Consider the following 26039-nt stretch of genomic DNA (forward strand, 5'->3'; position numbering starts at 1 on the left):
TGTGAATGACAGTAAGAACGGTCGCTGTTTGAAAATGCAAAGGCAATCGATTTGATGTTACGTTTTCTTGTCTCATGTACTATATACAACCTTAATTAGTTGAGTCTTTGATCAAATTCCATTGATAAAGTGTTGAAACAAACGTCATTGGAGTATTGTTAACGGAAAATAGGCGGGAAAGATATGATGTGAATAATTGACAGTCTGAACTCACCAATGGACTGCCAAGCTGGAGCCCATACCTCAAGAACATTCTGGATTTGGACCAATCCACAGCTACGAGCGTTTTCTTCACTCAATGCACATTTCCAAACAGCTGTTGTAAATAGACGAATTACATACTGCTAGCTAGTCTTTGATACCGACGACAATCATATATTCTTTTCAAAATTGTACTACTTCTGATATCTATTACAGGCGTTTGCCTTCTAAAAACTGACTAAACTAAAGTTACCGGCTCTTTGGAACGTCAAAACGTTATGCATTTAGCTAGCTAAAACATAGTAAATTGGTACTAACGAGTTAACGTTAGCAGGCTACTAGTAGCAAGGTAACGTTACGACTTGGACCAAGGAGAATTGAGCAGTCAACTAACAGTCTGTCTCCCTAACTTATTGTTATCAATCTGGACAGCTGACCAGGCAGCTAACTAGTTTACGCCCGCTGCTTTGCTGGAGATATTGGCACACGCTAAGATAGCCGGTCAGACGCGCCCACATAACATTAACTTTACTAGCTAGGTAGCTAACTAACGTTGATGCTCCTATCTCCCATCTGTCCGCTGGTCAGACCGGGGAGACTGCCCTGCCACGGAGCTTCGTTGTGGCCGATGCCACCGGCCCCGTTTGACGAGGGAAGCGAAGCACCAGTTCCTGGAAAGTTGAAGAGTAAACCACAACGCTAGTTAAGGTTAGCTATCCTCCGGACCGTGGCTGTGTGCGCAGTGACAGCTCTGTATTTGATTGTAGTTAGCTAGACAGCTAACCGTTTGCCAGGGCTGTTGGACCAGTGTAATAGAGCGATGGGGGAGTTAAATAAAGAGGTTGTGGATCTAGTTTGGGAAAGACCAGGCAGCAACGGGGTGTCCGCTTCACTCTTCCGGAGATGGACCCAGGGTAAGTTACCTCTCGCCTACTTCGCTCCATTCTGGCGCACCCCCCTCTAACCTGAACACAATCCTAGACATTGTCAGTGGTGGGGCAAAATAAGTGACTCTGTGATTCCTGTATTTTAGGGATGGTCTTCAGTGAGACAGAACACACAGCACTGGAGCAGTTTGAAGGAGGACCCTGCGCTGTCATTGCTCCTGTACAGGTATTGACCAGTCCCCAGACCAGACAGTGCATAACCTTACGCACAAACATGACCCAGCCTATGACCAGGTAGAGGGTGTTGGTGTCTGTTACCAGAATGATGATATCAGGACAGGCACACATCTTCTTAGATAGCACTTTACAGAAGTCACCTGACAGGCACTCAGCTGAGAAGCCTTCTCTACTACTGTTTATTTATTATAGTACTCTATGGTGCTGGAGTGTCTTCGCAAACATCTGTTCTTAGACAGAGTGGATAGGGTTGATGAGGACGGCAGGTTGTGTTTTTGATCCTATAGAGATGGGTTACAGCTTGTAGAATATTTCCTGATTGTGCGTTTCCTGCAGGCCTTCCTTCTGAAGAACATCTTGTTTAACAGAGAGAGTTCTAACTGGAGACGCATCACAGGTAACCCTGACCTCTAACCCTAACCCAGCATTTCCCAAGCTCAATCTTCGGGACCCCAAGGAGAGCCCATTTTGGGTTTTGCCCTAACACTACACAGCTGATTCAACTTATTAAAGCTTGATGATTTGTTGGTTATTTGAAATCGCTCTCTGGTGTTAAGGGAAAAACAAAACATGCACATCTTGGGGTCCCAAGGACTGATTTTGTGAAACCTTGCCCTGACCCTGTTTAACAGAAAAAGTTGTAACTAGAGAAACGTCACAGGTAATCCTAACTTCTGATCCCAAACTGACCCTGTTAAAAGAGAGAGCTCCAAATGGAGATGCATCATAACTATATATATATATATATATTAGAAACCTAGCCTATATCTTCTGTTCCTTGTAGAGGAGGAGCAGAAAGCGGCCCTATGTTCTACTCTGGCTGAGATCCTGGAACAGGCCTGCTCTACTTCCTCCACCACCTCCTACTGCCTGGTGACCTGGGCCAAAGGACAGTGCCCCCACACTACCACTCACACATCCCTGACAGGGGGTCCGGAGACCAGCCAGACCCAGCAAGACCAGCAACCCAGTGAGTCCCACTACTCATCTATCCACTAATACCCATGTAATATGAATAACTGCATTGCTATAGTGAGATGGTATTAATCATCGCATATGATAGTGGGTAGACCGCATAGTGAGTAGTATTGCTGTCACTGTTAATCTAGAATAATGACATGTGTTTTGTCAATGTTACCTAAATTGTTTCACTAAAATGTGTATATTTGCATCTGTGTGTGTCTCCTGTGTGTAGCTGCTTTGGCTGCTGAGGATCTTTGCTTTGAGCGGTTTCACAGCATCCTCCAGTAAGTAACTCTACTGACTGTGGCTCATCTCTCTATTGGCCATGACTTCATGGAGATGAAAGGACATTGCAGGAAAGTCAGGAATGCTAGTGTGTGTATCTCCATCTGTCTGGGGTTGGCTAAGCTTGTGTGTGTGACTGGAGTTTCTCAATAATGATTTACAACCTGCTGACTCAGCACACACTCCTCACTGATTCCTTAATGAGACACACACAATCTTTGATGTTCTGCCAAAGGAGCATCCGATTGCCATCTGGCACATTGCATAATGACATTATACAACACTGTCAGCATGAACCCTCCTGCCTCTGACCTCTAAATGAGTGCAATGTCATTAGAGGTGGTCTCGCTGACCTTTGACCTCTCATCTCTACAGGAAGCGTATTGTGAAGTCATTATCAGAGCTTAGAGAGGAGGTGGTGTCTCTCTACGAATCCTGGAAAGGGCGCTGTGGAGTCCTGCTCTTCCTCTACTCTGTCATCCTCACCAAGGTATGGGTCTGCGTGTATGTGTGCATATTACTCTGCTCTCTTTGTGTGTGCGTGTGTAACCACTTTTCTGTTTCTGTCTCTACAGAGGATAGAGAACATCAGGAATGAGATTGAAGATACTACAGAGCCTCTCATAGATCCAGTCTATGGCCACGGCAGGTACAATCCCTGATCCATCACTTTTTTGAATCTTTATCAGCTATATTTCTTTTGACAACTTGAGATAAGTGATGTTCCAAAAAGCTTAAGCCATTACTTTTCTTTCTCTTTCTTTCTCTCTCCATTACTTTTCTGTCTCTTTGCAGTCAGAGTCTGGTTAACCTGTTAGTGACGGGCCATGCTGTCTCTAATGTGTGGGACGGAGACAGGGAGTGCTCTGGCATGAGTAAGTACTCCACACACAGGCTGACTTACTTGTAATATTTTTTGTCATTTAGGAGACGCTCTTATCCAGAGCAACTTAGTGAGTGCATACATAGCACTGTATACTCCCCCCCCCCCCCATACTGGTCCCCTGTGGGAATCGAATAAACCTCATTATCTGGCAGCGTGATTTAATTGGAATCTTTTCTTCAATGAGCATTTGGTGACTTTATTGCTGTTTACGGAAGGTGTTGCGAAGACGTTGTCCAGTTTCCTGGTGACTGTGATACCACATCTGAACACTAGATGGCAGTGGTCAGTCAAACTTTCATACACACAGAGACCAAAGAAGCTGTTTCACTTTTTTTTTTTTGGTCTAAGCTGGTCTTCCCTCCCTCCCTCAGAGCTCCATGGTATCCACAACCAGGCATCAGTTGGCTTCCTCACTCTCATGGAGTCACTACGCTACTGCAAGGTACGAACAAACAGACTGACATTCCTTCAGGCTTGTTATGTCCAAACCATAGTGGTGAGTTTGTTCTTGTTCACTAGACACGAATGATTGCGGAGAGAGATTCAAACATTCTGTGAGAGAATCAGCACCACAAATAAATACATTGTCATACACACTCCCTCTCTCACACATACTGCCACTTATTTTGTGTGACTGACTCTGTGCAGTAGGACATTTTATGATCTGGATAGTGGTGGAAAACAAACCACTCTGCAAGATCCCATGTGAAAATGTGTTTGGAGTAGCAATAGTCCTCACCACCTAACCCCAACCCTACACACATTCACACATACTGTGAGATTCGAGGGAGAAAATAACATTTTACATTAAAATAAAATAAGTGGCTACAGGAAATGTGTAAGGAGCAGGGACTACAGTAGTGTAGTAGAATAGCTGAGTAAGTCTGGGTAGATGAGTTAGACCTGGGTACATTGGTATGTTCATGCTATAAACCTGCTCATTGAACAACCATTGTATTAGTAACAATATGCGTATTTTCTTCTCTCTTACTCTACATATTCTATTACGTCATCAGATTGTATTCCCTGATCATTCCTTTTGTCAGTTGAAATGGCATCAGAAAGCCTTTAGTCTATAAAACTAACCTGGTCTGGGTTCAGGCAGTTAAGTTGGTCTGGAATCTGAATCAGAACTGCTTTGCTCCAGTTTTGGTTTGTATGTGTGTTTCAGGTGGGTGCGTTCCTGAAGTCTCCTAAATTCCCTATATGGATCCTTGGCAGTGAGACTCATCTCTCAGTGTTCTTCGCCAAGGTAAGAATCACACAAAAACACACACTCAACCTGGGCCATGTGTGTCTGTGTGTAATATAAGCCAGTCTCTCTTCCAGCGGGCAGGTCAGAAAAAGAAGAACCAGGAATGTGCTTTAACAGATTTAGTACTGCACAGTTCACATGAGAGAGACTGCAGTAGTATGGTCTTATATGGCTAGTTGCTGCTGTTTTTTGGCGTTGGTCTTGAAACCTTGTGGTCAGCTGCAACTGGGCCAACAAGCTTGTAAAATGCACACACACCAGTGTTTTGGGTGAAGCAGTGTGTGTGTAACACAGCTGATATGGGGGTTGAGAAATGACAGCATGTTCATAACGTTTATTAATTATTACAAAGGGACTCTTAAAGCTGGGCTCCTTAATGGTGAAACTGCCCCATTTGTTTGCGATATTACAACAACAAAGAAGTTACTAAAAACAACCCCCCTCAGTCATCAGTGCACAATATGCAGTGGCGATTTTAGCATGTAAATCTTGGTGGGGCAGAAACAAGTGGGGTGCATGTCATCAAAGCCACTACACAACACACTAAACAAATACATGTCTTCAATATTATTCTACAATGTAGAAAACAGTAAAATAAGGTAAAACCCTGGAATGAGTAGCTGTTCAAACTTTTGACTGGTACTGTATGTGTATTTAAGTAGTCAAAAGTTGATTATCTGGTTCCATATTCCTAGCACACAATGTTTACATCAAGTTTGTGACCCTACAAACTTGTTGGATGCTTTTGCTGTTTGTTTTGGTGGTTTCACATAATTTTTTGCCCCATAGAAATTAATGGTAAATAATGTATGTTTCTAAACATGCTACCATGTTTACAGATAGTCCGGAATGAATCGTGAAAAAGTTAGACGCACAAATATCATCCCGTCCAAGACACAACCTCTCACCATTACAATAAAAGGGAGGTTAGCATTTTTTTTTGACGGGTACGATATTTATGCCTCTAACTTTTCAAACACTTAAACAAAGTTGAAAAGGGGATGTTAGCTAACTTCACTAAGTAGGTCTACATTGGTTGGATAAAAAAGTACATTAGGTCTACTTACAACTATGTTTAGCCAACTGTACAACGTTTCTACTGGTAGCTTGCTTGGTAAAAATGATCAGCTAACAGTGCATCAGCAAATGTGCCCTTCTGCTGTTTGACAGGCAGAGCCCACAAAGGATGGGGAAATGAACCTAAACCACTCATACTTGTCAGGTATAGTTCACTATTATTTTATCACTCAAATATCCAATTAATGGTGGCCAATATTGAGACTTATGCTACCCTTATGTATGACATAATCAATTGATGTTTACTGAGCATGAGCATGCTGTATAACTCTGAAAGGGCTGAGCTAAATATGCGCAATTGTTTTGTATGGAAAAATCTAAAATTTAAGGGGTGATTATATTACAACCAAATAATTCACTTTTTTATTTAACAATCCCTTGAAAACGGCATGTAGTTGTCAATGGTTTAAGTAAAGCTGGGGTCTCTAGCAGGCAAATCAAATGCTCTACACCGTATTGTGACGTTTTATTGATGACTACCTATAACAATGGTGGTGGGGTGGGACTGTTTCTTCCCTACTGCACATTCCATCTTGAAGTAAAATTACTTAAACAATTTGGAGCACTATTTTAGATTATTCTTGGAAGAATTTCTTACACTCATTCAAAGATCCTTCTGCATATGTATACAGGCACTGGATTCTGTTGGCTGTGGATCGTGTGTGGAACTGTATACTGCTATACCTGCGTATCAAAGCCAGCAGTCAACTTAAGGCGGAGCTAATTGATTCTCTCTGGTACTGGATATGGCATCAGAAAAAAACAGAATGTTACAGCTAGCGTTTACCTACCTCCATAACACTACACCCAATGGATTTTTGAAGAAATGGATAATACAATTATTGTATAAAGTGATCAATAACTCCAAAAGCAGAAGTTTGTCAGCAGTTTCCAGGCCTTTTAAAGGGGTCTTATATTAAGATGAATCCAAGTCCCATATCATCTGTGTAGATGTTGTGTATCGTACTGTACGACTCCGCTCATGTCTTGAGGGTTGGAAACATCTTAATGTTGGAGTAAACTATCATATTAGATTAGTGCAGTTGCTCCATGTCCCCTGGGATAAAGCAGGGTACTGGGTAGTGTCTGCCTGCTAGGGGGCTGGAACACATGTAGAGGCAAACTAGATGAACCAGATGAGTCATGGTCCTCATGATTTCACTGTGATGGGAGCCATGGAGGTTATTGGTAGTCAAGACACTGGTGACATAGTACACACACATTCCTGTGAGCGGGGAACCTGATCCTGATTAGCATTAATGGACGTAGGAGATGTGTGTGTGCCCTCAGGTGGATGTTTTCCTGTTGGGAATGTGATCCCAGAGTTCCCATCTGGATCCGTTTGTCCTGCTGGAAACTGTGGACACTGTGGACCCCTCATTTCTGATTTGTTCACTTGGATGGAGAGAAAGGAGACTCAAGGCCATGGTGTGGTCGAAGTAACACGTTTGTGTATATGAATTTAAATTCAATATGCAGATATGAGGGCAAGTTACCGCTTAGATGCAAGGGCATAGTACAAAAATAATAGCATGGCATTTACATCTCCACTATGTCAAAAGCAGTGGCTAAAAATCCCTAATGGCTAAGAAACAAATCGCCCAAAAGGCCAATTATTCTTGAATCTCAAGGCAATTTTTTTATTTAACCTTTATTTAACTAGGCAAGTCAGTTAAGAACAAATTCTTATTTTCAATGACAGCCTAGGAACAGTGGGTTAACTGCCTGTTCAGGGGCAGAACGACAGATTTGTACCTTGTCAGCTCGGGGGTTTGAACTTGCAACCTTCCGGTTACTAGTCCAATGCTCTAACCACTGGGCTACCCTGCCTAGTCGACCGATTAGGATTTTTCAATGCCGATACCGATTATTGGAGGACCTTTGAATTTATATATATATATATATATATATATATATATATACACACACACACAACAATACTGAATTAACACTTATTTTAACTTAATATAATACATAAGTAAAATCAATTTAGTCTCAAATAAATAATGAGACATGTTCAATTTGGTTTAAATAATGCAAAAACACAGTGTTGGAGAAGAAAGTAAAAGTGCAATATGTGCCATGTAAGAAAGCTAACTTTTAAGTTCCTTGCAGAACATGAAAGTGGTGGTTCATTTTAACATGAGTCTTCAATATTCCCAGTTAAGAAGTTTTAGATTAGTTATTATAGGACTATTTCTCTCTATACTATTTGTATTTCATATACCTTTTGACTATTGAATGTGCTTATAGGCACTTTAGTATTGCCAGCTTAATCTCGGGAATTGATAGGCTTGAAGTCAAACAGTGCTGTGCTTCAAGCATTGTGAAGAGCTGCTGGCAAACGCAGGAAAGTACTGTTTGAATGAATGCTTACGAGCCTGCTGCTGCCTACCACCGTCAGACTGCTCTGTCAAATCAGACTTAATTATAATATAATAAACACAAAGAAATACGAGCCTTAGTTTCCGGATTTGACCATATTAATGACCTATCATTTCGAAAACAAAATGCTTTCAGTGAAATACGTAAGCATTCTGTATTTTATCAAACTGGTGGCAACCCTAAGTCTAAATATTGTTGTTACATTGCACAAGCTTCAATGTTATGTAATAATTATGTAGAATTCTGGCAAATTAATTATGTTTTTTGTTAGGAAGAAATGGTCTTCACACAGTTCGCAATGAGCCAGGCAGCCCAAACTGCTGCATATACCCTGACTCTGCTTTGACTGAATGCAAGAGAAGCAACACAATTTCCCTAGTTAATATTGCCTGCTAACAATAATTTATTTTAACTAAATTTGCAGGTTTAAAAAATTTATTTTTTAAATTAACAGGTACCGCATTGATTATACACAACGCAGGACAAGCTAGTTAAACTAGTAATATCATCAACCATATGTAGTTAACTAGTGATTATGTTAAAATGTATTGTTTTTTATAAGATAAGTTTACTGCTAGCTAGCAATTTACCTTGGCTCCTTGCTGCACTCATAACAGGTGGTCAGCCTGCCACGCAGTCTCCTCGTGGATTGCAATGTAATCGGTCATAATCGGCGTCCAAAAATGCTGATTAACGATTGTTATGAAAACTTGAAATCGGCCCTAATTAATTGGCCATTCCGATTAATCGGTCGACCTCTACTCAAGGCTATATAGTCTTTCTGAATTACGTATACATGCATCATTGCAGACGTGGGGTGGTATGAATCTCATTAAACTTTTCAATTGAACAGTTAGGCATCTGCTGATTTTGGTACAGAGAGTGATATTCAGGAGCTAGAGCTAGTTCAAGGTTGGATTGTCACAAGTTGAGGCCTCTGAGAATTCTGTAATCAGTGTTATAGAAAAACACTTGTACCATGACTGGGAGTCCTGTACGGCGGCGCACAATTGGCCCAGCGTCGTCCGGATTACGGGAGGGTTTGGCCGTGGGGCTTTTCTTGGCTCATCGAGTTCTAGCGACTCCTTGTGGCGGGCCAGGCGCCTGTAAGCTGACTACAGTTGTCAGTTGAATGGTGTTTCTTCCGACACATTTGTGCGGCTGGCTTCTGGGTTAAACAAGCAGGTGTTAAGAAGCATCGCGGCTTGTTTCGGATGGACGCATGACGCAAGATTGTAACTAACAATAGGATATCATGAAAAAGTGTCAAATTTAAAACCAGAAATATATATATTTTTTACCCCTTGTACTTCAAACCATTAACTTTTGTGTAAGCAATTAAGCAGGTTAGACTTATTATTATGGTAAGCAAAGATCTGTAGGATATGGCATACGATTTGGGTTCTCTTCCATGCTCATGCAGCTGACGCTACGCTGATTAGGGAGAGGAGCTGTCTGCCCCATCAGACGTGCACACTCTTTTTCACATACACACACGTGCGTACTGCACACCGTGTCATTACTGTGGGTTGGGAGAAGAGTAAATGTCACATCTAGAACAGTTGTAACTAGTTCATGTCAGTGTGTGTGACGACAACAGCGTTCAGTGTGTTAGTGTTGAGAGAGCTCTGGAGCTGACCTCAAACCATGCATCTTGTGATGCCTGTGCTAGGATTCCCCTGTGTCCCTAATGTAGTGTGTGTGTGTGTGTGTGTGTGATGTCCCGTCATTGTTACAGTGTGGCTTTTAGACCATTAGTGTGTGACTGCCTCATAGCATTAGTGTTTTTATCTGATCTAACAGGACAAAAGCTACCCCCCTCCACCACCCCCCCTCTTTTTACCTTTCTCACCCCCCATCCACCTCTCTTCATCCCATTACAGGCTATCTATAATGGCCTGTAATGGGATCTGAGGCCTTCTGTCACCACAGAGGCGGGAGAGGAGAGGGGATGAGACTACAGAGGGAGGAGAAGGAATAAAGGCAGGAGAGGAGAGATTGGGGAGAGAAGATTTTGTGTATTTGAAAACTGAGACAACATCCATACCTCTCCTAAGTGTGCATAGTTCCGAAGTAATTCAATGCACTTTGTCTCAAAGAAGAGTCTTCAACTATATATACATATTTATTTATTTCAATCTCTCTTAGCTGTCCTGTTGAGGAACTAGAGCAATCACACTAGTAGTTTGTTTTGAACACAGCCCAGTATCCCCACCTTTACCCAATTACTGTTGGTCCATTATAAATCTCAATCTGGGTCAAGTGAGCATAATCTGAAAACTTCTATTGGCAACATGACTAGCTAAAGTATAAAATAAGATCTTCGTGTTAGGCTTTCACAAGGCAGATCATCATTTTGGTTCTCAGAAATGAGTCGTGTGCATTCAGATGCGTGGTGCGCAGCAAATTTCCTTCACAACAAACAGGCTCATTCTGTTCAAGACAACCCAGGGTATCACACCAAGTCATCTTGTACAAACATAGTGATCATAAACCTTGACACTATGACATGCGTTTTATGCAGTGTTGGAAAAAGTACCCAGTTGTCGTACTTGAGTAAAAGTAGATGCCTCAATGGAATATCAAGATGTCTCAATGGAATATGACTCAAGTAAAAGTGAGTCACCCAGTAAAATACTACTTGAGTAAAAGTCTGAAAGTATTTGGTTTTAACATTTACTTTTGATAGTTAAGTATATTTGGGCAGTTAATATACTTAAGTATGAAATATAAAAGTATTAATCTGTTCAAATTCTTTATTAAGCAACCCAGAAGGCACCATTTTCTTGTTTTTTAATTTATAGATAGCCAGGGGAACACTCCAACACTTTTAGAAATAATTTACAAATGAAGCATTTGTTTTTAGTGAGTCCGCCAGATCAGAGACAGTAGGGATGACCAGGGATGTTCTCTTGATGTGTTGGCCAAATTTTCTGTCCTACAAAAATGTTGCAAAAGTTTCCCAGACTCTAAGCTCTGATGTCATGTATAGCATGTTACTTTACGTAATTCTACTATACAGTTAATCCAGTCAAATGTTATTTGTCACAACAAGTGTAGACCTTACAGTGAAATAAATGCTTATTTACAAGCCCTTAACCAACAATGCAGTTAAGAAAAAAAGATGTTAAAGTATTTACTCAAACTGCAGTTAAAAATGGAAAAATACGTGATTTAATGAGCAACAAAAAAAGAACAGTAGCGAGGCTATGTACCGGGGGTACAGGGTCAATGTGCGGGGGCACAGGTTAGTCCAGGTAATTGAGGTAATATGTATGTAGATGTAAAGTGACTATGCATGGATAATAAACAGAGTAGTAGCAGCAGTATAAAAATTGGGGGGACAATGCAAATAGTCCGGGTAGCCATTTTGATTAGCTGTTCAGGAGTCTTATGGCTTGAGGGTAGAAGCTGTTAAGTCTTTTGGACCTAGACTTGGCGCTCCGGTACCTCTTGCCGTGCGGTAGCAGAGAGAACAGTGTATGATTAGGGTGGCTGGAGTCTTTGGCAATTTTTTGGTGCCTTCCTGCCTGGTATAGAGGTCCTGGATGGCAGGAAGCTTTGCCCCAGTGATGTACTGGGCCGTACGCATTACCCTCTGTAGTGTCTTGCGGTCGGAGGCCAAGCAGTTGCCATACCAGGTGGTGATGCAACTGGTCAGGATACTCTCGATGGTGCATGTGTAGAACTTTTTGATGATCTGAGGACCCATGCCAAATCTTTTCAGTCTCCTGAGGGGAATAGGTGTTGTCTTGCCCTCTTCACGACTGTTTTGTTTGGACCATGATAGTTTGTTGGTGATGTGGACACCAAGGATCTTGAAGCTCTCAACCTGCTCCACTACAGCCCCGTCATTAACCCTATCCTGTCATGTCACATCAGTCATAATGACATATTTTAATCCTGAAAGGATAGAAGGGAGTGCGGAAGGAAGGATGTACTTTAAAAGGGCTTCTGGCTTCCCTAGGGACCATGTCCTCTTTCTCTCTTCTCTCTGTAGTGTTTCTTTCCATCTGAGAGTGATGACATTCACAGGCCTCCATCCTCTTATCCTTAAGCCCCTCTCGGGAGCTGTGTGTCTGTGTGTGTTTACACGCTCTGATGGTTTAACCGGCTTGTGTGTGTGTGCAGTAGCACAGTTATGGGTCAGTGATTTAATGGGAAATGGAGCAGCTCTTTTGGCCCTCAGTGTCCCTAAAGACACACACACACACACACACACACACACACACACAGTGTCTTTCCCCAAAGAGCATGTGTCTGATGTTACTTGTCTGTACTATACATGTCTCAGAAAGTGAGAGGGAGAGGATGGGTCATTAAGTCTGAGGCAGGTCTCACTTTCAGAGAATCTAAGAAAGAGAAAAGAGCTATGGTACCTTACCTGTGAGTGTGCGCACACACACAGCTAGATCTGAGTGAAAGAAGTGTACAGTAACAGTCATTAATATTCTCTGACACATCTGACCTGTTCTATTCTAGCAGGGACAAAGGCTGTGTGTGATAGGGCCTGGCCCCTTGTCTGTGACTGGTCTCAGTCTATAGCTGTCCTGTATATCCCTGTTCTCTATAGTATTGTGCTGTTGTTCAGAGACCCTAGACAGCTTGTTGTTGATGACAGCCCATTAATCACCTGTCTGTCTGGCACACACACACACACCTCTACCCTAACACACACACCTCTCAGCCCCTCTTAGCCAGGACAAAGGTCTGAGTGTAATTTAGTCTTCTGCTTCAAGAGGCTCTCCACCTAACAAAGAGAAACACTAAACCAACACCACACAGACACTGTAGACTAGGAGTTCCTGTTAGCGTGACAGAGAGGGAAAGAATGGTCGGGGATGGATAGATGGAGAGACAGATGAAAGTATGTGTCAGGACAGAACAGAGGGACCAAGAGGGAGGGGTAGAGAAAAGAGGAAGGGGAAGCTGAAGAGGGGGATCGACGAGAGGGGTAAGGCTACACCCATCTACAGCTCCTTACATCTCAGGAGAGGGGGAGGGAAGGTGAGAGGGATAGAAAGAGGGTTGGAAACACCCAAATTAAAGTGGAAGGGGAGAGAACCAGATGGATAGAGATGAGCTGGACTAGTGTTTCTGGGTTTCTGTTGCTGTTGCTGTTCAGGAGCTAGATCTGATTCGTAAGACTCAATACAGACTTGAGGGTTTGGGGAACATAATTAGGTTCTGAGCTCGTTCGGAATGCATTCCTCTTGATTTTCATAACACACAGACACACACACTGTCTTGGTACCATCGGGGTGTGTGCACGTGCATGCACATTTAGAGAATGCAGTCCTCTGGTCCAGTGCAAGCAAACAAATGGCTGAAGGAGATGGGGCTAATACACACACACCCCTTCCCTGTGGAGTGTGTGACATGACATGTAATCTAAACTCAGCAGCATCTCCAGGCCTCTAATAAAACACACATCAAAGACATACTAGCAGGCCTGGCATTTAACACACCCACACACGCTACACACGTACCGGTAACTGCCAAAATAATGGAAACACTTGAGTAAATTAGGGATACAATGTATGTTGAAAGCAGGTGTTAAATTAATTAATGAATAAAAATGCACAGTTGCCTGTTTTATTTTGGCTATCATGGTTAAGAGATTTGACTTTTTGAAAGAGGGGTCTCAAAGGAGCATAGGGGGTTTAAAGTGTCTGTGTGTGGGGTTGCACATTTTGGGGAATGTTCAGAGGTGTAAACTTTCCATGGGAATATATGGGACTTATCGGAAATATATGCAAATTAATGTTAATACCGTTTAAATGTAGATGTTGTTTTTCATTGGATATATTATGAGTAAACATAATTGCAAATTATTAAATCATTCCAATAGAAATTTAAAAAACAATTGAGTTAAAATCATAACTTTAATTAAATGAGTTGACCTCTTCACATGGGATGATTTCACTGAACAAAAAAATGAATTTTGAATGATCTCCAATGATCCATCGCATCTCCCAAAAACGTTTTCAACATATAGTTGAAGTCGGAAGTGTACATACATTTAGGTTGGAGTCATTTAAAACTCGTTTTTCAACCACTCCACAAAGTTCTTGTTAACAAACCATAGTTTTGGCAAGTCGGTTAGGACATCTACTGTGTGCATGACACAAGTAATTTTTCCAACAATTGTTTACAGACAGATTATTTCACTTAGAATTCACTGTATCACAATTCCAGCGGGTCAGAAGTTTACATGCAATAAGTTGACACTGCCTTTTTAAACAGCTAGGAAAATTCCAGAAAATGATGTCATGGCTTTAGAAGCTTCTGATAGGCTAATTGACATCATTTGAGTCAATTGGAGGTGTGCCTGTGGATGTATTTCAAGACCTACCTTAAAACTCAATGCCTCTGATCAAAAGAAATCAGCCAAGACCTCAGAAAAAAATTGTAGACTTCCACAAGTCTGGTTCATACTTGGGAGCAATTTCCAAATGCCTGAAGGTACCACGTTCATCTGTACAAACAATAGTATGTAAGTATAAACACCATGGGACCACGCAGCTGTCATACTGCTCAGGAACGCGTTCTGTCTCCTAGAGTTGAACGTACTTTGGTGCGAAAAGTGCAAATCACTCCCAGAACCTTGTGAAGATGCTCGAGGAAACGGGTACAAAAGTATCTGTATCCACAGTAAAAATGAGTCCTATATCGACCTGAAAAGTCCACTCAGCAAGGAAGAAGCCAATGCTCCAAAACTACCATTAAAAAAAGCCAAGACTAAAAAAAAATCGAATTTATTTGTCACATACACATGGTTAGCAGATGTTAATGCGAGTGTAGCAAAATGCTTGTGCTTCTAGTTCCGACAATGCAGTAATAACCAACGAGTAATCTAACCTAACAATTCCAAAACTACTACCGTATACACACAAGTGTAAAGGGATAAAGAATATGTACATAAAGATATATGAATGAGTGATGGTACAGAACGGCATAGGCAAGATGCAGTAGATGGTATAGAGTACAGTATATACATATGAGATGAGTAATGTAGGGTATGTAAACATTATATTAAGTAGCATTGTTTAAAGTGGCTAGTGATATATTTTACATACATTTCTGTCACGTAAAGTAGGCCAGAAGGCTATACTGGAAAACCTAACCTCTATCAAAATAAAAAGATGGCGGAGCCACAAAAGTTCTTCTGTGCTTCAAGGGTGTTTATTTACAAAGTGATTCCGGAACAAAAACAACAGTACTGCCATCAAACGTATACCTTATGGGACAGCTAAACACAATGGTGCCCCATTCACAGCTCAATCCAAAATGGCCTCCATGAACTGAAAGAGGCTTCTTTTGTAGGGCTAGCCCCTCCCCTCAGAACAATTAACACTAATTAATTAAGCAATTATCTAGTCAAACCTACATTTTCCATTAACTAAACATACTAAAGGATATACATTGCAACACGTTTTTAAACAATATCACCACATAACATTTACAAAATTACATCACTACTGACAGTGTCTTTCAATATGCACATTTACATTAATGAGCCATTTAGGACAGGCACTACAAAGTCAGCCCAATTCCCTTTGCTCGGGTCCTTATCTAGCATACCCGGAAGCTACAAAGAGAGAGAGGAACAGAACAAACAAACAAACAAACAAAGCGCTCATCCATAACACAGATAAGTATAATACATATTGCTTATATTAAATATGAGCATTGACAAGTGTGAAATATATGTACTAAGACAGAGAAGTTAACTTGTGTGTCGACCCACATTGTTACCTTATAACTGAGCAGGGAGGAGTGATGAATGTGTGCGTGCGTTAAAGAACCAAATGCTGCCCGCGGCCAGTGACGGACTTCTACGTCACATTACCTCTCCTGTAGCGACCAGGTTCGGGAGCCTTGATAGGTAGTCCGCTGTGACGTTCTCTTTTCCTGCCTTGTGACGGACACAGAACCTGAAGGGCTGGAGCTCCAGATACCACCTGGTCACACGAGAATTCCGGTCCTTCATGGTCTGGATCCAGGTCAGTGCTCTGTGGTCTGTGTGCAGGTCAAATACCCTCTGAAGAAGGTAGTAACGGAGACTATCTAGGGCCCACTTAATAGCCAAGCACTCCTTCTCAATTGTAGAATACCTGTTTTCCCTGGGCAACAGCTTCCGACTCAGGTACAGCACGGGAAGCTCTTCTCCTGGCTCTCCTTGGGCCAGTACAGCGCCAATTCCCACAGCCGAAGCGTCCACCTGCACGAGAAATCTCTTCTGAAGAACAGGGAATGAGCATGTTTTTTCAGTATCCTGAAGGCTTCCTCACACTCCTCAGTCCAGGGTTGCTGGCCACCTTTTGAAGTGAGGTTGGTCAGAGGGACAGCGATGGTCGAAAACTGCGGAATGAATCTCCGGGACCACCCTGCCAGACCTAGGAAGGACTTCACCTGTGTCTTGGTTCTGGGTTGAGGGCTGTTCCTGATGGACTCCACTTTGTCCACCTGATGCCGAACTTTACCCTTACCCAGCTGGTAACCCAGGTACTTTGTCTCCTGTTTCACCCACTCACACTTCAGGAGGTTAAGCGTGAGGCCTGAATCATGGATCTTCCATAGGACTCTGCTAAGATGCTGTATGTGCTCCTCCCAGGAGTGGCTATAGATCCAAGTAAGCAGCACAGTAATCGTCACAGTCCTGGAGGACCTTGTCCATCAGCCTCTGGAAAGTTGCAGGGGCCCCATGAAGGCCAAACGGCATGACCTTGAACTGGAACAGGCCCATTGGCGTCCGGAATGCAGTGAGGCCTTGGATTATTCATCCAGGGGCACCTGGCACATTATTAAAATGGCTGGAGTTGAGTCAGTGTGTTGGCAGCAGCCACTCAATGTTAGTGGTGGCTGTTTAACCGTCTGATGGCCTTGAGATAGAAGCTGTTTTTCAGTCTCTCGGTCCCTGCTTTGATGCACCTGTACTGCCCTCGCCTTCTGGATGATATAGCGGGGTGAACAGGCAGTGGCTCGGGTGGTTGTTGTCCTTGATGATCTTTATGGCCTTCCTGTGACCTCACTACCCTCTGGAGAGCCTTACGGTTGTGGGCGGAGCAGTTGCCGTACCAGGCGGTAATACACATGGGGACAAAGATCGTACTTTTTGGAGAAATGTCCTCTGGTCTGATGAAACAAAAATAGAACTGTTTGGCCATAATGATCATCGTTATGTTTGCAGGAAAAGGGGGGAGGCTTGCAAGCCGAAGAACACCATCCCAACCGTGAAGCACGGGGGTGGCAGCATCATGTTGTGGGGGTGCTTTGCTGCAGGAGTGACTGGTGCGCTTCACAAAATAAATGGCGTCATGACGAAGGAAAATTATGTGGATATATTGAAGCAACATCTCAAGACATCAGTCAGGAAGTTAAAGCTTGGTTGCAAATGGGTCTTCTAAATGGACAATGACCCCAAGCATACTTTCACAAGTTGTGGCAAAGGGGCTTAAGGACAACAAAGTATAGGTATTGGAGTGGCCATCACAAAGCCCTGACCTTGGCTGACTATGGAACATTTGTGGGCAAAACTGAAAAAGTCTGTGTGAGCAAGGGTTGCACCAGCTTTGTCAGGAGGAATGGGCCAAAATTCACCCAACTTATTGTGGGAAGCTTGTGGAAGGCTACCCAAAACGACCTCCTCAGTGTCCACCCCTTGAACATCAGACTCTGAGGCGTCATCTTCACTGTCACTTTCCAACCTTGTTGTCAGGCTCAAAAAGCCTCAAATTTGCCTGGATGGCAAATTGCCTTGTGTTGGTCAGCCTGTTGTGTGCCTTGGTATGTGTGTTCCCAAACAAGGACCAGTTGCACTCTGAGGTGGCTAATGTTGGTGGGATTTTGAGGATAATGGAGGCAACAGGAGAAAGAGCCTCGGATCCACAGTCCCTTCCACCAGGTGGCTGATGAGATGTTTGCACGACTGCCGTATTGCACCTCCATCCAATGCCTTGCTTGGAAGTGTACTTCGCCAGACTGCCAAGAACCTTGCCTTCATCCAGGCCAAGGTGGCGAGACACGGTAGTGATGACACCATAGGTCTTGTTGATCTCTGCATCAGACAGGATGCTCTTGCCAGCACACTTGGGGTCCAACATGTATGCTGCGGCGTGTATGGGCTTCAGGCAGAAGTCTTCACGCTTTTTAATGCTTTTCTGAACTGCAGTTTCCTCTGCTTGGAGCAACAGTGAAGTACAGATTTCTTATTTTAAATCTGCAAGCAGAGTATGAACATCAGACAAGATGGCATTGTCAGGCTGCTTACCACTCTCTCCCAAAATACTTCATCCAGGAGGATCCTCTTGATGAGGTTGTCCATATCAGCAGACTGTGATATGGTCATTTCTTGGATTGACTCCTTCCCCTCCAGGAGACTGTCAAATGTGATGACAACACCACCCCAACGGGTGTTGTTGGGCACCTTCAATGTGGTGTTCTTATTCAAATCAAATCAAAGTTTATTTGTCACGTGCGCCGAATACAACAGGTTACAGTGAAATGCTTACTTACAGGCTCTAACCAATATTGCACAAAAGGTATTAGGTGAACAATATGTAGGTAAAGAAATAAAACAACTGTAAATAAAAAAAATTAAAAACAGGCTATAAAAGTAGCGAGGCTACATACAGACACCGGTTAGTCAGGTTGATTGAGGTAGTATGTTCATGTAGATATGGTTAAAATGACTATGCACATGACTATTGACTAATGACTATGATTAACAGAGAGTAGCAGTAGCGTAAAAGAGGAGTTGGTGGGTGGGACACAATGCAGATAGCCCGGTTATCCAATGTGCGGGAGAACTGGTTGGTCGGTCGGTCTTCTCACTTTGCTCGGTGAGGTAGATTGCTGCTATAACTTGATGCCTTGGCTCTCTTGTAGAGTGTAGCCATTGTTTTCAGTGCCATGATGTCCTTGATGAGCAGATTCAATGCATGAGGTCCAAGGTCATCGATGACTGCCTTCAGCTCATCTGCAATGTAGAGACCAATGTGTCTGTGCTCTTGTAGAATACTGGTTGAGGGGTGGAGATGTAGTTAATTATTCCTTGCCCATGAACATTCGACCACCCATCAGAGATGATTGCAATAGTCTGCTTTCTCTATGATTTGCTTGACCTTCGCTTGAACTCTGCATCCAGCAAATGAGTAGATACACCATTCCAACCAGACATGCTTTATGTTGGGCAAAGAACATTCAGAAATCTCTTCCAATACACATTGCCTGTGAGCATCAGAGGTGAACCAGTTGCACACACCGCTTGAGCAAGACATCCATCAGCATTTCTCTGACTGCATTCCTCCATTGAGTCAAAAACTTCTGATTCCAGGATGACCATGAGCTTTTGCTATCAATAAGGTGTCTGATTCATCATTTTCACCTCGAATAGATGTAGAGGGACATTTGTCAGAGGTTGCTTGTTGTGAGCGCTGATGGAACTTTATGCACTTGGCCAGATGATTCTGCATCTTTGTTGCATTCTTCTCATATGATTTGGCACACTATTTGCAAATGTACACAGCTTTTCCTTATACATTAGCTGCAGTGAAATGTCTCCACACATCAGATGGTGCTTGTGGCATTTCCTGTAAAGAAAAAAAACAAATGCAATTCCATGTACAGATAAATAGTTAAGCAGTTAGATTAAACAACTCCTTTGTAAAATAAATGTTTTAAAATGAAACATGTATGGAAATAAGTGAATTAACACACCTCAATTAGGTTCACTGTTATACGCTATCTTTTTTTAATGAATTTAAGCAAAATTCCACTAATTCCAGGGCTTAACTTCCCAAATGTACTTCAAAGTTTCAGACCCTTTGCAACCCTGTGTGTGTCACCAGATCTCAACCCAATTGAACACTTCTGGAATATTCTAGAGCGGTGCCTGAGAAAGCTTTTTCCACCACCATCACCAAATCATCAAATGATTGAATGTCTCATGGAAGAATGGTGTCGGATCCCTCCAATGAAGTTAGACACTTGTAGAGTCTATGCCAATGTGCATTAACTTGTGTATGCCCCCACACCCTATTAAGACTCTATGTTGGTGTTTCCTTTATTTTGGCATTTACCTGTACATAGACATGTTTTGTTAAAGTGTATTGCGAGATTGTATCTGAGCTCATCGTGTGTGTGCAGGCTTCAGGTAATGAGACGTTGCCTTGTCTGTAGATGACAGTATGTTTACTGTCTCTAAGGAGACTTAAGATCTGATTATGACAGAGACATGGAGGTGAAAAATGTTGCGACCCTGCCCGCTTGTGGGGAAAACAACCTGTGGTGATTACCCCATTGCCTCACAGCAAAAACTTTCAATTTTTCAAAAACAATTTTCTTGTTTGTTTTAGTAGATTTACAAAACTACATTTAAGAAAAGTACATGTCTAAAGTTTACTTTTCAACATTGCCTGCTCCCTAGCATTCTCACAACTTAGAAAAGGTAATATTGTAGTGCTTCCCTCGCCCCTTTTCATGACAATGCTTGCAGCCACTTGAGTGAGTGAATGCTAACTACCGACTGGAACATTAAGCTAGCTAAGACCAACAACACAGACTATACAGCTACTAGTAGTGAGTGGAGTTACAAACGGACTATACTAAACAAGTTAAATGTCTTACCTGTGATGAAATGTTTTCCACACATAACTACGTGTAGCCTACTTGGCCACTGCGTCCCCATATTTCCCACTCTCCCACACCGGATACCCTGAAGACACAGGGCGCTTCTCGCAGACTTTATTTTCCTACATTGGAGCATTGCGAGCCGTAGGTTGTGATTTTTTTTGACCTGGCTACATGTACGTTGAACAACACAGCAGTTTTCATTCATTTCTGTAGAACAAAATTGATGAAGAAGTTGCCTCTTTATAATGGGGGTGAAATAAACTGTTTGTTTTCTGCAATTTGTGGGCATGCTCGAGGGAATTCAATATTACTTGATTGTTGACTGGGACTATCTCCTGTTACTACAAGGTTCCAGCGCTGTTATTACCTACAGTTATAACTCTGCCTGAATCTTAACCCTTACTGCTAGAGGAGAGTATATGAGGTAACTCCATCTCTATAACTGGGTTATACTGTATGTCACACACATGTACTCCCTTTAGTAGCCTCCTCCAGTAAATTATGCTCATGTAAACTGTAAGGGACATTAACCCTCTGACCATTCATTAACCCTTAACACACGTCTGACTCCATGTCTGTCTATCGAGATGAAGAATGTACGGCTTGATTTATAGAGATACTTAAACTAACAAATCTAACCATTCTGTACACCAGCTGCTCTGACAGGGAGAAGTGTGTGTGCACTCCTCCCTACCAGCTGGGAGTCTTCTCTTGAGATCTTTCTCCCCAACTCTTCCCCTGATCTTCCTCTGTCCCCCTCTCTTCCTCTGTCCCTCTCTCTTCCTCTGTGACCCCTGAGGACGGTAATATGTCAGTGATGCTCTATAACCTACCGTCTCATCTGAACTCCTACTTTAATAAAGGCTGGCTCAGGGAGATGAGCTCAGTTTATTTGCTCTTGGCTGAGTGTGTTTGTGTTCGGGCCGAGTGTGTTTGTGTAAAACGCCACTGTAGTAAACCTACTCCAGTTCAGTGGATGCGGCAAGTGTCATTAATACTATGCTACCCACTGTGCGTGTTTGAGTTTTGCAGTTTTGGTTCCCAGCCTGTCAACTGTCATATTTCACTATGAAACTTGGGTAAGGGAGTACAAATTTGGAGTATGAGGGGGTTGATGAATCGAAAGATTGGAACTAACCCCCCCCCCCCAGCACACACACCCACACTGTCCTATCTCTGTGAAATCTGTCTCTCCTTATTTCTCCTCCGAGTCCCCCCGGCAACGACCCTCGTGAGTCAGCAAACAAACAACTATAACTCTCTGTGTGAGTGCCTGATTGGCTGATGTGTGTTTTGAGTGAAAACATAATGTCTGGTTTTATCTGCAGATCAGCTAATAACCCAACATAGCCTGATGATTATGATAGTCTGCACGCACGTAAGCTCTTACATTCACACGCTAGCTTACACACGCGCGCATTCCTTAGAGCCGTTGTTGTAATCTTAATTCTTGACCTATTATGTGATCTCTGTGTGTTTCGGTCTACACATCTCTCTCGCTCTGTCTTTCTCTTTGGATTTTCTGGAGATTTGGAAGCCTGCCTAATTTCTGTGTTTAGACTATAATATAATGTAGAGATATCTGACAGATGTCCCTCTCTTGTCTTTGTAGGAGATGTGTCTGGTGGCTCCTGAGTCTCCGTCTGAACAGGCCAGGAGAGTCTTCCAAACCTTCGACCCAGAAGGTAATACTGTTCAACGATAGTCTCTAGGGTTGGGCAGTATCCAGATGTTCATACCGTTTCAGGAACCATAATGTGGTATACGGTATTACCGGAAGTGCACACAAGGGGCGATATTAAAATAGAAACGCACAACAATTTAGGCAACGGGGATCTTGATCCAGGAGGGGATTGAATGTGTCTGCTGTAACCAAGACGCTTGATCTTGACACTTAGCAAGCAAGTTAGCAAACCAAATGCATAGCTGGAGCCCTGAGCTGGATATAATTTGACACATCTTAGGTTTCTTATAGTTCTAAGCAGTGGCGTAGCACTCACCCCCACAGACCCTGGTTTATCGGTTTTGAATATCATACCATCTGTATTTTGAAATGCCCCAACATATGGTATATCGCCTAATAGCGTGTCTCTCTCTCACACACACACCAATATCCTGGACATGTTATCTTCTCTCCTCTCTCCTTCCTGGTAGAGCATGTGCCTATATAACCTCCGACTCCTATCTTCTCATCCTCTCTTCTCCTCATCCTCTGAGCAGGGGTCCTCTCTCGTCTCATCTCTGCTGTTGTTGTTTTGGGGTTAGTGTGTGTGTCAGCCCGCCCGCCTGCCCCAATCCCCCCCACAGCTGAGTCAACCTGCTCCCATCCTCTTCTTCCTCCTTTTGGGGTGATCGGGGGCGGGAAGGCAAAGAAAAGGGCAAGGATAGTGATAAAAAGAGGAATAATATTTTATGTGATGCTCGTCGAACGTCTCATTCCAAAATCATGGGCATTAATGAAGTTGGTCCCCTCTTTGCTGCTATAACAGCCTCCACTCTTCTGGGAAGGTGTTCCACTAGATGTTGGAACATTTCTGTGGGATCTTGCTTACATTTAGCCACAAGCATTAGTGAGGAAGGGCACTGATGTGTGATTAGGCCTGGCTTGCAGTCGGCATTACAATATATCCCAGAGGTGTTTGATGGGGTTGAGGTCAGGGCTCTTGCAATCAATCAAATTTAGTTCAGTCGATGTCACAAAGTGCTATACAGAAACCCAGCCTAAAACCCCAAACGGGAAGCAATGTAGAAGCACAGTGGCTAGGGAAAAACTCCCTAGAAAGCCAGGAACCTAGGAAGAAACCTATAGAAGAACCAGGCTCTGAGGGGTGGCCACTCCTCTTCTGGCTGTGCCGGGTAGGAAATTATACCAGAACATGACCAAGATGTTCAAACGCTCATAGATGACCAGCAGGGAATCGTGATAATTATAATAACCATCATCATCATCATCATCACAGTGGTTGTAGAGGGTGCAACAGATCGGCACCTCGGGAGTAAATGTAAGTTGGCTTTTCATAGCTGATCATTGAGGTCGAGGCAGCAGGTGTGGTAGAGAGTTGAAAATAGCAGTTCCGGTACAAGGAAGCAGTTCCGGTACAGGGAAGCACATCTGGTGAACAGGTCAGGGTTCCATAGCCGCAAGCAGAACAGTTGAAACTGGAGCAGCAGCAAGACCATGTGGACTGGGGACAGCCAGGAGTCATCAGGCTAGGTAGTCCTGAGGCAAGGTCCCATGGCTCAGGTCCTCCGGGAGAGAGTTTGTTGGAGGTAGAGAGAGAGCTTCTTTTTTTTTTAGAGGGAGCATACGTAAATTCATACAGGACAGGAGAAATACTCCAGATATAACAAACTGTCCATAGCCCCCCGACACACACTATTGCAGCATAAATACTGGAGGCTGAGACGGGATGGGTCAGAGACTCTGTGGCCCCTTCCAACGATACCCCCAGACAGGGCCATCCAGGCAGGATATGACCCCACCCACTTTCCCAAAGCACAGTCCCCACAACGCTAGAGGGATATCTTCAGTCAGGCCAATCAAGTTCTCGACAAACCATTTCTGTATGGACATTGCTTTGTGCACGGGTACGTTGAAAGAGGAAAGGGCCGTCCCCAAACTGTTGGAATATAATTGTATGCTGTAGCATTAAGATTTCTGTACACTGGAACTAAGGGGCCAAGCCCGAAGCATGAAAAGCAGCCCTAGACCATTATTTCACCTCCACCAAACTGTACATTTGGCACTATGCATTGGGGCAGGTAGCGATCTCATGGCTTCCGCCAAATCCAGATTAATCTGTTGAACCGACAGATGGTGAAGCGTGATTCATCACTCCAGAAAACCCATTTCCACTGCTCCAGAGTGCAAAGCTCGCCTCCATTGGACCACTCCAGCCAATGCTTGGCATCGCGCATGGTGATCTTAGGCTTGTGTACTGCTGCTCGGCCATAGAAACCCATTTCATGAAGCTCCCGACGAACAGTTATTTTGCCGACATTGCTTCCAGAGGACGTTTGGAACTCGGTAATGAGTGTTGCAGCCGAGGACAGACTATTTTTATGCGCTACAGCACTCTGTGGTCCCGTTCTGGAGCTTGTGTGGCCTGACACTTTGCAGCTGAGCTGTTGTTGCTCCTAGACTTTTCCTCTTCACAATAACTGCACTTACAGTTGACCCGGGCAGCTCTAGCAGGGCAGAAATTTGACAAACTAACTTGGTAGCATCCTATGACAGTGCCACGTTGAAAGTCACTGAGCTCTTCAGTAAGGCCATTCTATTGCTAATGTTTGTTTATGGAGATTGCATGGCTTTGTGCTTGATTTTATACACCTATTAGTGACTGGTGTGGCTGAAGTAGCCAAATCCACCATTTTAAAGGGGTGTCCACATACATTATATATACACACACAAAAGTATATATGGAGAGATTGAGTTACCCATGGTATGTGTGATTGTCACACTACACAATGAGAGCATGATGCATGTTGCTGGAGTGTGAGTGTGTTCAGCTGAAGGTCACCGTAGTCATAACACACACACACACACACACACACACACACACACACACACCACACCCATGGACCAAACCTGCACAGATACATTTGTGTGTTTGTCGCTGTCTTTGATATGTGTGTGTGTGTTCCAGCAGGAATCATTTCTGACGGCGTAAACAACATTCCTCCGTTTCGTGTTTATAAGAACAATATGCCTCTTGACGTGGCTGAGGGGTTGTGTGTGCCTGTTTGTGTTGAAGTTTCGAAAACAAAGTGAGCGCCACCAGCTGAGAGTAGTCTGTTCTGGTTGCCTCCACACCAAATATGTAGTAAATGAAACACTGACCACACACTGACCCGTTCAGACCAGAGAGTGAGAAACAGAGAAATTGATAGGTCTGTCTACACTGAGATGTGTTTCTGCTGTTTCGTGAGATTTTTCATTTACGCCATATGGATGTTTATACACACACTAGAACCAGCAGAGCTGAGAGCAGTGTCAAAGCCCTATAAATCTGCCAGTGTCACATCTACAGTCGGCCCAGTTCACTGTGTTATAGAAGAGAGGCGCCAGAGTGTACACACATCCCATATGCACGCAATAATTTACACACAGGTCTCCCATGCATGCAATAACACACACACACACAGGTCTCCCATGCATGCAATAACACACACACACACAGGTCTCCCATGCACGCAATAACACACACACACACACACAGGTCTC

At 43.2% G+C, this 26039-nt stretch overlaps 1 protein-coding gene across 1 annotated transcript in view; it reads left to right on the forward strand.

The window, feature by feature from the left end:
• Positions 1-198: 198 nt before the first annotated feature.
• mindy3 (MINDY lysine 48 deubiquitinase 3) overlaps positions 199-26039 on the forward strand; it is a 43420-nt gene continuing 17579 nt past the window's right edge. Inside the window, exons 1-11 of the mRNA XM_029623267.2 lie at positions 199-1115; positions 1235-1314; positions 1662-1722; positions 2110-2295; positions 2521-2572; positions 2949-3063; positions 3149-3222; positions 3369-3448; positions 3831-3901; positions 4631-4711; positions 22425-22497. Coding sequence (XP_029479127.1) covers positions 1022-1115; positions 1235-1314; positions 1662-1722; positions 2110-2295; positions 2521-2572; positions 2949-3063; positions 3149-3222; positions 3369-3448; positions 3831-3901; positions 4631-4711; positions 22425-22497 — 967 coding nt within the window. The 5' untranslated portion in view covers positions 199-1021. The remainder of the gene's footprint in view (positions 1116-1234; positions 1315-1661; positions 1723-2109; positions 2296-2520; positions 2573-2948; positions 3064-3148; positions 3223-3368; positions 3449-3830; positions 3902-4630; positions 4712-22424; positions 22498-26039) is intronic.

The sequence above is a fragment of the Oncorhynchus nerka genome, linkage group LG3 (assembly GCF_034236695.1).
Source record: "Oncorhynchus nerka isolate Pitt River linkage group LG3, Oner_Uvic_2.0, whole genome shotgun sequence".
Classification (NCBI taxonomy): Eukaryota; Metazoa; Chordata; class Actinopteri; order Salmoniformes; family Salmonidae; genus Oncorhynchus; species Oncorhynchus nerka.